This window comes from Xenopus tropicalis, chromosome 9, assembly GCF_000004195.4.
Source record: "Xenopus tropicalis strain Nigerian chromosome 9, UCB_Xtro_10.0, whole genome shotgun sequence".
NCBI lineage: Eukaryota > Metazoa > Chordata > Amphibia > Anura > Pipidae > Xenopus > Xenopus tropicalis.
This window is the reverse complement of record NC_030685.2, coordinates 66,064,981-66,079,233: the sequence shown is the minus strand read 5'-3', so window position 1 is coordinate 66,079,233 and position 14,253 is coordinate 66,064,981. Positions and strand designations below refer to the sequence as shown.

General features: G+C 40.0%; 1 protein-coding gene across 2 annotated transcripts in view; it reads left to right on the top strand.

The window, feature by feature from the left end:
• pde11a (phosphodiesterase 11A) overlaps positions 1–14,253 on the top strand; it is a 255,900-nt gene that overhangs the window by 141,208 nt on the left and 100,439 nt on the right. For both annotated transcript variants that reach the window (XM_002934600.4, XM_031892908.1), the window contains exon 4: positions 2,429–2,569. In XM_002934600.4, coding sequence (XP_002934646.1) covers positions 2,429–2,569 — 141 coding nt within the window. The remainder of the gene's footprint in view (positions 1–2,428; positions 2,570–14,253) is intronic.

The following is a 14,253-nucleotide window of genomic DNA, read 5'->3' as shown; positions in this document are numbered from 1 at the left end:
TGGGACTGGGGTGGGGGGGGGGGTGACCACCAGTAATGGGCAGGGGACAAGAGGTACACTACATGTCTTGGGTGCCAGTACCTCTTGGCCCATCTCTGGTATCAAGGCAAGCCTTAGTGCTAGAGGTTAGCTCTATGTGTTGCATTTTAAGAGCTGCCCTGCAGATAACAAGGCATTCATACCATGTTTTTCTATGACAAGAGTATTAAATAAAGAGGCATGCAGGTGTGGTGTTTCTACCCTCAAGGGTAAAATACTTGTTTCCCTGAGATAGATTTCCCCCCAACCCCACAATATTTTCAAACATGAACAGAGAGGCAATAGTACTTACTGTACATTAAAGTTGTATAATGTATTGCTATACATATAATATAATGTACATACATTGCCAGAAATCAGCTGCAAAAGCATATTCATTAATAAGGAACAGTGATTTAATGGTAAATGATATTATATTGTGCCTTATGAAAAGGTATTTAAGGAGAACATGGTTTGGTTTTCACTTCCTGTTGTCTGTATTTATCAGCCTTGGTAAAACAATATTGGGAGACAGGAGAGAGATACAGTGTCTAACAGTTATGTAATGGTAGAAAGAAAATTCTTTAATTCGTTAAAAGCCAGAGGCATCACTGTATTCCAAAGAAGTTCATTCAGGCACATAATGTCTTAATGATGGGAGTAAAGCCCTTTCCGTGTATAAGAGCTTGCTGGGAATGGCTACATAGCACTGGCTTCTCACAACTTTTAGTCAAAGGTAGGCCCATCTGATTTAACTTTTAATTTTGGATGATGTAGAGCAGGGATCCCCAACCTTTTTTACCTGTGAGCTACACTTAAATGTAAAAAGAGTTGGAGAGCATAAATAAGTTTCTGGGGTGCCAATAAGGGCCTTATTGGTTATTTGGAAATCTCTATATGGACTGGCAGCCTACAGGAGGCTCTGTTTGGCAGTACATCTGGTTTTTATGCAACCAAAACATAAGCACCTGCTTTGAGGCCTCTGGGAGCAACATCCAAGGGTTTGGGGAGCAACATGTTGCTCACGAGCCACTGGTTGGGGATCACTGATGTAGAGAGTGCTATTCTGAGACAATTTGCAGTTAGTCTTCATTTTTTAAATGATTTTACTTTATGTTCCACAGCTCTTCTGGAATTTCAGCAGTTATCTGGTTAATAGGGTCCAATTGACCTTAGTAACCAGGGAGTGATTTGAGAGAGTGACTGATATATGAAAAGTAGAGGGACTGAATAGAAAGATAAGTAACAATAACAATAAAATTGTAGCCTCACAGAGCAATAGTTTTTGGCTGCTGGGGTCGGTGACCCCCATTTGAAAGCTGGAAAGAGGTAGAAGAAGGCCAATAATTAAAAAAACTATGACAGATGAAAAGTTGCTTAGAATTGGCCATGCTATATAACACATTAAAAGTTAATCTAAACGTTAACTACCCCATTAAAGGTAAAACACCCCTTAAATAGAGAGAGCTCTCAAACACAATTTTTATCTATATTAAGGTTTTAAGACTTTATTGCACCTGTTCCACATACCACATACTTTTTTTCATGTTATTGGTTACATTTCTTGCCCATTTTGCTCTTCTTTCTCCTTATCCCCTGTTGTTCCCTTCATGATGCCCTTGTGTTTTGCCTACTGCTCCTTGATGATATACTGCATACTCTTTTATCTTATGCATCTTTGTTACAACATATTATAATGTAGCTAGTTTCTTACATAAGAAGTTTGAATACAGGTATAGGATCTATTATTTGGAATGCTTGTGACCTGGGGTTTTCTGCATAAGGAATCTTTCTGTAATTGGGATCACCATACAAGTCAGCTAAAAATCATTTTGACATTAAATAAATTAAATAATGATTGTTTTGCCACCAATATGGATTCACACAGCTTAGTTACCACCAAATACAAGGTACTGTTTTATTATTACAGAGAAAAAGTAAATCACTTTTAAACAGGGTTGCCACCTGGCTGCTATCTGACGGGCCTAGCCAGTAAATCCCCAGCTAGGGCCAGCACTGGAATTACAAATTTACCAGCAATGTTCTTGCAACCAAACTATCTATAATCCTGCCCCGTCCACCCATTACCTGCCCATTTACCAGCCCTTTCTCCCACCAAGCCGCTCATTTCCCCACACCTTACATCTTAGCCCCACCACCAAATGCCATCACATCCCACCTCCCAACCAGAAGGCCAGTATTAATTACAGAAAAAAAGTGGCAACCCTGCTTTTAAAAGTTAAGGTGGCCATACATGAAAAAAACACTTCCCTTCCTCACATGGAGAAGTAGGGGGTGAGTACTACTGTTTTATTCTTGCTGGGGTTTTTCCTTTCAGCTATTTATGTGTGGCAAGGGCCACACGATATTTTAACAGCCACGATGATTATTTTTTTTTCATGTTGTGCAGGCTTTGCTGGAGGTGGTAAATGACCTGTTTGAGGAACAGACAGATCTGGAAAAGGTTGTTAAGAAAATTATGCACCGGGCCCAGAACCTTCTAAAGTGTGAACGCTGCTCTGTGCTGCTACTGGAGGATATTGAGTCTCCGGTAAGTTCCTTTTACCCATATATGTAATACCTAACCCCCATATGTAAGTTTGCCCAGAAGCAGTTACATATAGCAACTAATTAGATGTCTGCTTTTAAACAGTTGACTAGTAAATTCTACCTGATGATTGGTTGCTCTGGATTACTGCTCCGGGACAAACTTAGTGCCTTTTATTACATATTTATTACATAGCCCCCTTGGAATTTATGTAAAGTGAAGAGCTCATCCAAAATCACATTAGAAAGCATAAGCATCATTTACAGGAATATTATGAGACGTTGCTCACATCCCATTAATTTCACCTGAATGTTTCTGTCTTTTTGCCACTGATCCAAATATAAATAATTGCACCTTATCATATATCTATACTGTACAACCTTCACCCACCCAGACTTTCCTGGTAAAGTGGAGATGTACATAGTCCAATGATCACTTAACCACAGGTCATCAGTTGGGTATTTTTTATCTACAGATTGAGCAAACATTATCTGGACATTTGGCACAGATGAGTCGCCATGTCCCAATCTCATCACTCATCACTGTTGAACAAAGTGATGTCTACACAAAGTTTGCTCTGTAGAACTTGACTATATATACTGTAAACTGGTGTTTTACTGTTGCTTTCTTGAAAAGCTGATGTATGGTAGTGGATTTTTACATCATTAGTTAATCTTAACTGGGTTTACCTACATCTTTTCAATTAAAGGAGCTCTATGATGTTCAGGTTGTGTAAAAATATTTTGCCATATCAGCTTCTATTTGTATTTATTTTATGCATGTCTATTACATATGACTGTCGTGTATTACAAAAGGGGGAGAGAGTTACAACACTGTACACTAGGCAGGCAGGCAGCCCTCATGGGGTAAATATTTTTTGGAAAAATACTCCTATTAGAAGCAAAGAAGAGGTAGTGTGCTCCCTAACTTGCGCATTTGAATTGAAGTTGGGTGATGGGTAGGTGGTGGGAGGAGTGATTCCCAAGTGCATCATCCTGCCCTTCATGAATAGAGTGCTGCCAATTGCTTGCAGTCACATAGGCCAAACACAGGTTTTTTTACAAGAAGGGATCAAATAAAAAAAAAAATATATATCTATATGGTGGTTTGCACCCTGCTTTGTAAACAAGGCTTTAACCCTTTAAGTGCCAGCCGAATTCGTCATTTCGGTTCCCCCCAGTGCCAGACGTTTTTTAAGCATTTTGTACTCATTCACTTTAACAATGTTTTTTGGTAGGAAAACCTCCATGAAACTATGGAAATTATATATCGTTTTTTTCGTCACTAATTGGGCTTCGACATACATACCAAATTTTATAACTTTTCTGGAGATATGATGTGTATTTTGGGTGAAATATGTAAAAAAAAAAAAAAATTATGAAAAATTTGTGTATATTTTGAGGTTTTTTTCCATAGAAAAGTTAATTTTGCACAATTTTTTTTGTCGTTTGTAAAAGCCCTGATACTCCCAAGTCCAACGATACCAAATATGTGGTGGTACCCCACAGTTCCTGTCCAGAAGTAACCCCCAAACTAAAGCGCTTGTAACAGTTGATGCAGCATAACTTACATGTAAATCTAAAATATCCCCTCATGTTCGGTATCTTTAGAAACTACAGACCTTCAGGTTTCTAGGTGCAATGTAGTTTTCTCTCAAAAGCCAAATACTTTTTGTCAGTGCATTGTGCAATTTGGAGCTTTTTTTGACATTTTTTTTTTTTTTCTAAAACGTAAACTTGGACGCATGATCAAATTTGGATTTGACAAAAAAAAATCTCATAAAAATTTTCTAACAAAGGCAAATTTGAAAGACAAACTTCTCCTGAATAAAATGATGCCCCATATGTATGGGTGCACATAAAGACATGGGCACCAAACACTCCAAAGCAGGGGCAATGCATACAGGCAACTACAGCTAAAAATGTGGGGGCTGAGCTCTATGTGCACTACCTGCAGTTTTTCAGTGTTACCCCCCCCTACCTGTGAAATAACCCCCACAAACTATATATTTCTGAAAAGTGCACACCTTCAGCTATTCAGAGACACCATTCTTCTCTTTCTACATGGAAAATTGTGGCTGCAGTCCCTTGCAGAAGTCAGCGCTTTGGTCAGAAATCAAGGAAAAACCAGATACAAACCTAGATTTCTCCCCAAAATCTCCATGGCAACTACCAAAAACTTACTAAACATCAATCTGCAAGTTCCCCTGAATAAAACGATACCCCATATGTATGGGTGCACATAAAGACGTGGCCACCAAATGCCCCAAAACAGGGGCAATGCATAAGGGCAATTTCAGTTGAAATTTTGGGGGCTGCGCTCTATGTGCACTACCTGCAGTTTTTCAGTGTTAACCCCCCCCTACCTGTGATATAACCCCCACAATCTATATATTTACGAAAAGTGCACACCTTCAGCTATTCAGAGACGCCACTCTTCTCTTTCTACATGGAAAATTGTGGCCGCAGTCCCTTGCAGAAGTCAGCGCTTTGGTCAGAAATCAAGGAAAAACCAGATACAAACCTAGATTTCTCCCCAAAATCTCCATGGCAACTACCAAAATCTTACTAACAATCAATCTGCAAGTTCCCCTGAATAAAACGATACCCCATATGTATGGGTGCACATAAAGACGTGGCCACCAAATGCCCCAAATCAGGGGCAATGCATAAGGGCAATTTCAGTTGAAATTTTGGGGGCTGCAGTTTTTCAGTGTTAACCCCCCCTACCTGTGAAATAACCCCCAAAATCTATATATTTACGAAAAGTGCACACCTTCAGCTATTCAGAGACACCACTCTTCTCTTCTCTTTCTACATGGAAAATTGTGGCTGCAGTCCCTTGCAGAAGTCAGCGCTTTGGTCAGAAATCAAGGAAAAAACAGATACAAACCTAGATTTTGGTCAGAAATCAAGGAAAAACCAGATAAAAAACCTAGATTTCTCCCCAAAATCTCCATGGCAACTACCAAAAACTTACTAAACATCAATCTGCAAGTTCCCCTGAATAAAACGATACCCCATATGTATGGGTGCACATAAAGACGTGGCCACCAAATGCCCCCAAACAGGGGCAATACATAAGGGGGGGCTGTGCTCTATGTGCTCTACCTGCAGTTATATAGTCTAAACACCCCCATACCTGTGAAATAACCCCCGCAAACTATATATTTCCAAAAAGTGCACACCTTCAGCTATTCAGAGACACCACTCTTCTCTTTCTACATGGAAAATTGTGGCCCCAGTCCCTTGCAGAAGTCAGCGCTTTGGTCAGAAATCAAGGAAAAACCAGATACAAACCTAGATTTCTCCCCAAAATCTCCATGGCAACTACCAAAAACTTACTAAACATCAATCTGCAAGTTCCCCTGAATAAAACGATACCCCATATGTATGGGTGCACATAAAGACGTGGCCACCAAATGCCCCAAAACAGGGGCAATGCATAAGGGCAATTTCAGTTGAAATTTTGGGGGCTGCGCTCTGTGCACTACCTGCAGTTTTTCAGTGTTAACCCCCCCTACCTGTGAAATAACCCCCAAAATCTATATATTTACGAAAAGTGCACACCTTCAGCTATTCAGAGACACCACTCTTCTCTTTCTACATGGAAAATTGTGGCTGCAGTCCCTTGCAGAAGTCAGCGCTTTGGTCAGAAATCAAGGAAAAAACAGATACAAACCTAGATTTTGGTCAGAAATCAAGGAAAAACCAGATAAAAAACCTAGATTTCTCCCAAAAATCTCCATGGCAACTACCAAAAACTTACTAACCATCAATCTGCAAGTTCCCCTGAATAAAACGATACCCCATATGTATGGGTGCACATAAAGACGTGGCCACCAAATGCCCCAAAACAGGGGCAATGCATAAGGGCAATTTCAGTTGAAATTTTGGGGGCTGCGCTCTATGTGCACTACCTGCAGTTTTTCAGTGTTAACCCCCCCTACCTGTGAGATAACCCCCACAATCTATATATTTACGAAAAGTGCAAACCTTCAGCTATTCAGAGACACCACTCTTCTCTTTCTACATGAAAAATTGTGGCCCCAGTCCCTTGCAGAAGTCAGCGCTTTGGTCAGAAATCAAGGAAAAACCAGATACAAACCTAGATTTTGGTCAGAAATCAAGGAAGAACCAGATAAAAAACCTAGATTTCTCCCCAAAATCTCCATGGCAACTACCAAAAACTTACTAAACCTCAATTTGCAAGTTCCCCTGAATAAAATGATACCCCATATGTATGGGTGCACATAAAGACGTGGCCACCAAATGCCCCCAAACAGGGGCAATGCATAAGGGTGGGCTGTGCTCTATGTGCTCTACCTGCAGTTATTTAGTCTAAACACCCCCATACCTGTGAAATAACCCCCACAATCAATATATTTACGAAAAGTGCACACCTTCAGCTATTCAGAGACACCACTCTCCTCTTTCTACATGGAAAATTGTGGCCGCAGTCCCTTGCAGAAGTCAGCGCTTTGGTCAGAAATCAAGGAAAAACCAGATACAAACCTAGATTTCTCTCCAAAATTTCCATGGCAACTACCAAAAACTTACTAAACATCAATCTGCAAGTTCCCCTGAATAAAACGATACCTATGTCTGGTTGCACATAAGTACATGGCCGCCAAACCTGAAAATGCATAATATTGGGGCTGCACTCTATGCACCCCTTTTTTTTTGCCTGCACCCGAATGAATGGAATACACTCGGGTGCAGGCACATGTAGCCGATATACGCATGAAAACGCGTGAGAATGCAAAGTCTCGCGTTTTCATGCGTATATCGGCTACATGTGCCTGCACCCGAGCGTATTCCATTCATTCGGGTGCAGGCACATGTAGCAGGCGTAGGGCTGAATTTTCGGCAAGCGTTTTTCCACTTGCTGAAAAAATCAGCCCTACGCCATGTGTGGCATCAGCCTAACCCTTGGCAATAGAAACTACCAGAACAATCTTAGCACCTCTGGACCTTTCTAGAACAACTGAAATCAAATGAAGTTAAAATGGAATAAAACCACTAAAAGCAATCAAAGAACAATAATTGCAATGAAATCGGTGGTCAGAGCCCTGGATCCACCAATGTCACTGCAAAAGCAACCTTTTTGGGGCACTAAATACACAATAAAGAACAATGCAAAGATAAAACACCATAAAATCAGTAAAATCCAATAAAACCACCTAAACCAACAGAAGAACAATAATTGCAATGAAATTGGTGGTCAGAGCCCTGGATCCACCAACGTCACTGCAAATTCAGCACCCAATAGCAATAAAAAAAGTTACAATACAATACAATAATAAAAAAACAGAAATCAATTATGAAAATGCCAAAAAAACACTAAAATGCAACCAAATAAATCAGATAATTATAGAGCAAGATCAGAAATAAAGTTTTAGTAAAAAAAAAAGACTGCCAAAGAAAGCAAAGAAAGAAAGAAGAGAAAAGAAAGATAGAAAAAAAAAAAAAAAAAGTGTAAGTGTGTGTGTAAGTGTCTGTGTGTGCTTGGGAAAGTTGTAAATAAGTGTGTATGTGTGCAAAAGTGTAATAATGACAAAGATAGAAGAAAAAATTGAAAAAAAAAAAAAAAATTTTAGACAGTTGAGATAGAAATAAGCAAAATAAACAGTGGTAGAGAGTTGTAGTTCAGCTTACCCAAGGCAGGCAGGCGATCAGGGGCGACCAATCTGGCAGGAAGGCAGCAGGAAGGCAGCAGGGGAGCTCCATCAGGTCCGAAGTGCGCAGCAGGAATGAGGAGCCGACAGTAGGCGGCGCTATTTAAAGGGACAGCAGTGGACACGTCATCATCGCGTGTCCACTGCTGTCATTGGCTGGCGACGCGATCGGGGGACCGGATCGGTGAGTATGACTGTCTTTGCTCGTTGCCTAGGGGGTTGTGAAGGGTTTACAAGCTCTGCGCTGCTTTAAAAGCCAGCGCAGCGCTTGTAAACCTGATAGTGCTGTAGGACGTAGATTCTATGTCCTGTGGCACTTTGGTCCTTTGCTACCCAGGACGTAGAATCTACGTCCTATGGCACTAAAAGGGTTAAACTTAAGAAAAGATTAGCCATAAATAGGCAACACATTGTTAAACAAACATAATACTATTTAGAATAATAATCTGCTTCTTCAGTTTTCAGAACCCAACTGTAATCATGACATCCATTTTGGTATTATTGCTGAGAATACCAACCAATACATTGTAGGTATTATTACTGACATAGACTTTGATATTCTGAGACAATTTGCAATTTTATTTTTTGTTTTTAGTGTTTTTTCAAGTACAGGTATCGGACCCCTTATCCGGAAACCCGTTATCCAGAAAGCTCCGAATTGCCCGTCTCCCATAGACTCCATTTTAATCAAATAATTCAAAATTTTAAAACTGATTTCCTTTTTCTCTGTAGAAATAAAACAGAACATTTTAATTGATCCCAACTAAGATATAATTAATCCTTATTGGATGCAAAACAATCCTATTGGGGTTAATTAATGTTTTATTGATTTTTTAGTAGACTTAAGGTACGGAGATCCAAATTACGGAAAGACCCCTTATCTGGAATACCCTTGGTCCCGAGCATTCTGGATAATTGGTCCCATACCTGTACCAGTATTGGACCCATTATCCAGAATGCTCGGGACCAAGGGTATTCCAGATCAGGGGTCTTTCCGTAATTTGGATCTCCATACCTTAAGTCTACTAAAAAATCAATAAAACACTTATTAAACCCAATAGGATTGTTTTTTTTGTTATTTATATGTTAGTTGGGATCAAGTACAAGGTACTGTTTTATTATTACAGAGAAAAATGAAATCAGTTTTAAAATTATGAATTATTTGATTAAAATGGAGTCTATGGGAGACAGGCTTTTCGTAATTTGGAGCTTTCTGGATAACGGGTTTCCGGATAAGGGATCCCATACCTGTATTGAGCTGTTTGTTCAGAGCTTTCTAGTTTGGGATTTCAGCACCTATCTGGTTGCTAGGTCTGGTCTTCTTTACCTTAGCAACCAGGTAGAGGTTTGAAGGAAAGACTATGATATGAATAGGAGAGGGACTGAAAGAGTGTAGAATAGGAAGGCAAATAATTAAAAAAACAATAAAAAATAAATAATGAAGACAAATTGCAAAATTGCTAGAAACATGACATTCTATAACATACTTAAAGTTAGCTGAAAGGTGAACCGCCCCTTTAATCCCACATAAATTCCCTCAACCTGAAGTAACATTTACTGTAGACTTCCTGATATTTCTGTTTAACACTGTAGCAGGAATCAGCAATGTAAGAGCACTGGAGTCTCCTCCTGAGTCAGTAACCTTGCCTCCACCCATTGCACAATTTGATTTGACAACATGGAATCAACTGAAGTTGCAATCATTTCTTTAACCCCACTGCATTCAGCTTCAGTTCAGCTGGAGCCTGTGGGATCCGTATGGGCTTCTGAATCCCACTGCTCACCAGGTACGTGGTAAGGAAAAGGGGATCAAGGTCATGAGCCTTAAAGGAGACATATCATATAAAAATGAAGAATGTACCAGTAAATTATAATCCTCTAGATATGGAAAAATTGTGCTTTAAAAGTGTTTTTGTGCTTACAAAACTGTTTTGGACTGATTTATTGAGAAATTCCACCAAAACCCCACTAGTCCCGCCCATCTGACCCACTTCCTGCTGACTGAGTTCTCTGGATTTGCAGGGGAGCCACCGGCTCTCAGTACACTGCACTGTAGGATAGGAACCTAGGCTACCTGATACTGGTACTGACGCCTGCCTTTTCTTGTGTGAGTGGAAGGATGTGATTGGCTATCCCCCTCCTGCTGTGCTTCTGGGACTGTTAGGACACGCCCACTCTTCATTTGAAACAGGGACCGAGAACTGATAGGATCTATAGGGAGCTCCAATAAAGGGGCCATTTTTACAGATAGGAATAATGTTTAGCCCAAAGTGAAACCAGCACCATATATTACAGGTATGGGATCCCTTATCTGGAAACCCATTATCCAGAAAGCTCTGAATTACAGAAAGCCTGTCTCCCATAGACTCCATTTTAATCTAATAACTCAGAATTTTAAAACTGATTTTCTTTTTTCTCTGTAATAATAAAACAGTACCTTGTAATTGATCCCAACTAAGATATAAATAATCCTTATTGGATGGAAAACAATCCTATTGGGTTTAGTTTATGTTTTATTGATTTTTTAGCAGACTTAAGGTATGGAGATCCAAATTACGGAAATACCCCTTATCTGGAATACCCTTGGTCCCGAGTATTCTGGATAATGGGTCCTATACCTGTATTCATAATTGCCTACTAAATTAGGGTTTTTTTCATCTATCCAATATGTCTCCTTTAATTAGAAGTGGGTCCAGGGCCAATCAGCACCCCATTAGCCCAATAAATAGTTACTGTCTATGGCATCTTACAGCAGCCCAGTGTTGAACTGACCCACCATTATACCAGGAAAACTCTGTCAGTGGGCCCTCGACCCATCCATTTGCCTTGTATGCCTACACCATGACCATTCCTCAGCTCTTTATGAAAAGAAACAGAACAAGTAGAGGAACGGATAGATAATAGTGTGTAAAAAGAAGTAATTAAGAGATTTAAAAAAGTGAGTGAACAGAGAAGGGGAGAGTGGGCCTAAGGTCTGAAGTTTTCTGGTGGGCCCTTGGCACCCCAGTCCCACACTGCAGCAGCCCCTCTGGCATTTGCCAGAAATCACAGATCAACAAAGTGAGTCTGACCCCGGGTCATAGATTAAGATTTATATCATAGGCTGCTGGAATGCTGAAGAGTAATGTGTTTTTCTTGATACCATTTGCCTTTTATTTTTGTGGTCAGGTTGTTACACTGCAGTGTGAAACGAAACCTGTTAGTGCACTTATGCCACTAACAACAATTCAACAGTAAAGTCAGTAGAAGACAGTGACTGTTCCAAACTTAAAATATTTGTCTGAAGGAATAATAAAAAATATGCACAAAGCCCAAGCAGTTAAAATTAACACCTCTTTATAAATGTCATGTTGAAGCAAACAAAAAACACCTACTCCTCTTCTTTATCCCTAAAAGTTCCCTCACACCAGTGACTGGAGTTCTGCCTTAAGTTTTAAATAATTTATATTGAAAGTTATAGCAGCTAGTGTCCTATATTCAAACCCCCTTAGGCTGAGCAGATTGGGCCCCTAACCCCTTTCCCAAACCCCAATGCAGTTGATAGGAAGGCTCCTAAAATGGAAGTTAAGAAAAATAAATTACACATAAGACCCATATAGTCTGAGTTTTGGATTGAAAGGTCTGACCTCTGCTTTCTACCATGAATATTTTTGCATTTCTAAAAGAAAAATATTTTCTAAAAATATTTATTTTGTGATTAGTTCTATTACTTTTTATACTACTCATTTTTGTCTTGGTTCCAGTGTAGCTACACAGTTATTTTAGCCCCAAAAAAATGATAATTGTGATCTAACAGAATACAAGGCTGAAGGATCAAGTATTAAAAAGCTATTGTAGTTCCAAAGAGAACTGATATGGATAGATTTAAATACTGATTTGTTCAAAACTTGAGTGGTGGTGCAATAGGATAGCAAAGTAATTCAAGTTTTAGGAAAATGTGCTTTTCAATTCTCTTTAGATACAGAGAAGGGTGCCTCTTACCAACGAACACTCCGAATGCGTTTTTTCGTAATGATCGTTATTTTTGCGACAATTTCGTCGCCGTCGCGACTTTTTCGTATCTTGCGCCAATTTTCCGTCGCCAGCGCAACAAATTCGTATTGTTGCGCTGAGTACGAAAGTTTCAGATTCATTCAAGCTTCCTTATCTTGACTTTCCTTGGGCCAGGTTGGAGCTGCAGAGTGCCATTGAGCCCTATGGGAGACTTTCCTTGGGCCAGGTTGGAGCTGCAGAGTGCCATTGAGCCCTATGGGAGACTTTCCTTGGGCCGGGTTGGAGCTGCAGAGTGCCATTGAGCCCTATGGGAGACTTTCCTTGGGCCGGGTTGGAGCTGCAGAGTGCCATTGAGCCCTATGGGAGGCTTTCCTTGGGCCGGGTTGGAGCTGCAGAGTGCCATTGAGTCCTATGGGAGACTTTCCTTGGGCCGGGTTGGAGCTGCAGAGTGCCATTGAGCCCTATGGGAGACTTTCCTTGGGCCGGGTTGGAGCTGCAGAGTGCCATTGAGCCCTATGGGAGACTTTCCTTGGGCCAGGTTGGAGCTGCAGAGTGCCATTGAGCCCTATGGGAGACTTTACTTGGGCCAGGTTGGAGCTGCAGAGTGCCATTGAGCCCTATGGGAGGCTTCCAAAATCATGCACAGAAGGATCAAAGTTGTAAAGGTTTTTCCGCCGTTTTCGATTGTTCAATCATCGCGACGGCGACGAAACATTTGCGCAAGATACGAAAAAGTCGCGACGGTGACAAAATAGTTGCAATCTTCAGAAATTATCGTATCCAATCCGAATTTTTCCCATTCGGGATTCGAACTCGTGTTTTAATGAATCGGCCCCTAAATGTAGTAAACTTTAAAAGTGCTAGAAACACCCCCTGTTATAAGGGCCTAGCATTACTGGGCTGTTGCAACTATATTTCTCAAATAAAAGCCAAGTAGTCCAGGCACAAAACATTTGGCAAATAAATACCCAAAGTTGTTATTGAAGACAGTATTTATCACAGTAAAGGGTAAGTGTGCCAAATGATCTGTTGTACCTAGGTACATACATGCTGCACTTACTCACTTATCCTTAATGGCAGCAACCAGCAAAAAAAAAAAAAAAAACGATGCTACAGACAGCACTGGAACCTGGATGAATGTACACTAGCAAAATAAAATAATATTATTTTTTTCATGGTGTTTTTATACAGGGTGAAGAGATCCTCACCCAAATACTTAGGGGGTGAGGGTCAGAGGTCAGACCTTCCACCAAAATTCATAGGGGATCAAGATCCTAGGTAGGATTTACCAATACTATATTTCATTTTGGGGAGGGGTATGTTGTCCCATTTTAGAAGGGCCCCCACACTAAAGTTTTTATGCTATCGGACTTCGTCATTGTAAAGCAGTGAATAAATCCTGGCCCTATTCATTTTAACAGTTTGTGCAAGCCTTTAATCACATTTTCATTGTGATAGGTTAAGGCTTTATTAGGGGGAGGGGTTCTATGTGTATGGATGAGAATGTCAAGACAATCGTATTTGAGTCTAGGAGTTTACTAACCTGTGATTATTCCCTGCCTGAGTTAGGGATAATATGACACTGAACCATAATATATTATAATGTAGTTTGTACATGGGTAGCATATGCTGGAGCACATAAGATGTTAGGGTAAATACAGTATAGGAGAGTAGGATATTGCAACATAGCCAGAGAATAAATTACAAAAAATAAACCTTTTTCCTTTTTTCCCCTCTGTTTATTATGTGACATGTATGGGATTGGAAACCCATTATCCAAAAAACTCCCAAATATAATAATACAGTACATTTTATTTTTTTAATGAGTTTCCTCTTTCCCCTGTAATAATAAAGAATTATATTGATGGCAACTAGGCTTTTTTTTTTACGTTTCAAATGTATGAATATAAAAATTCCAGGTCCCAAGGATTTCAGATAATAGCTCCCAAACATTTACTTTTATAATGCAATAATAATTATGTTTTGTGGTAATAGCAAACGTTGACAACTAATGGAC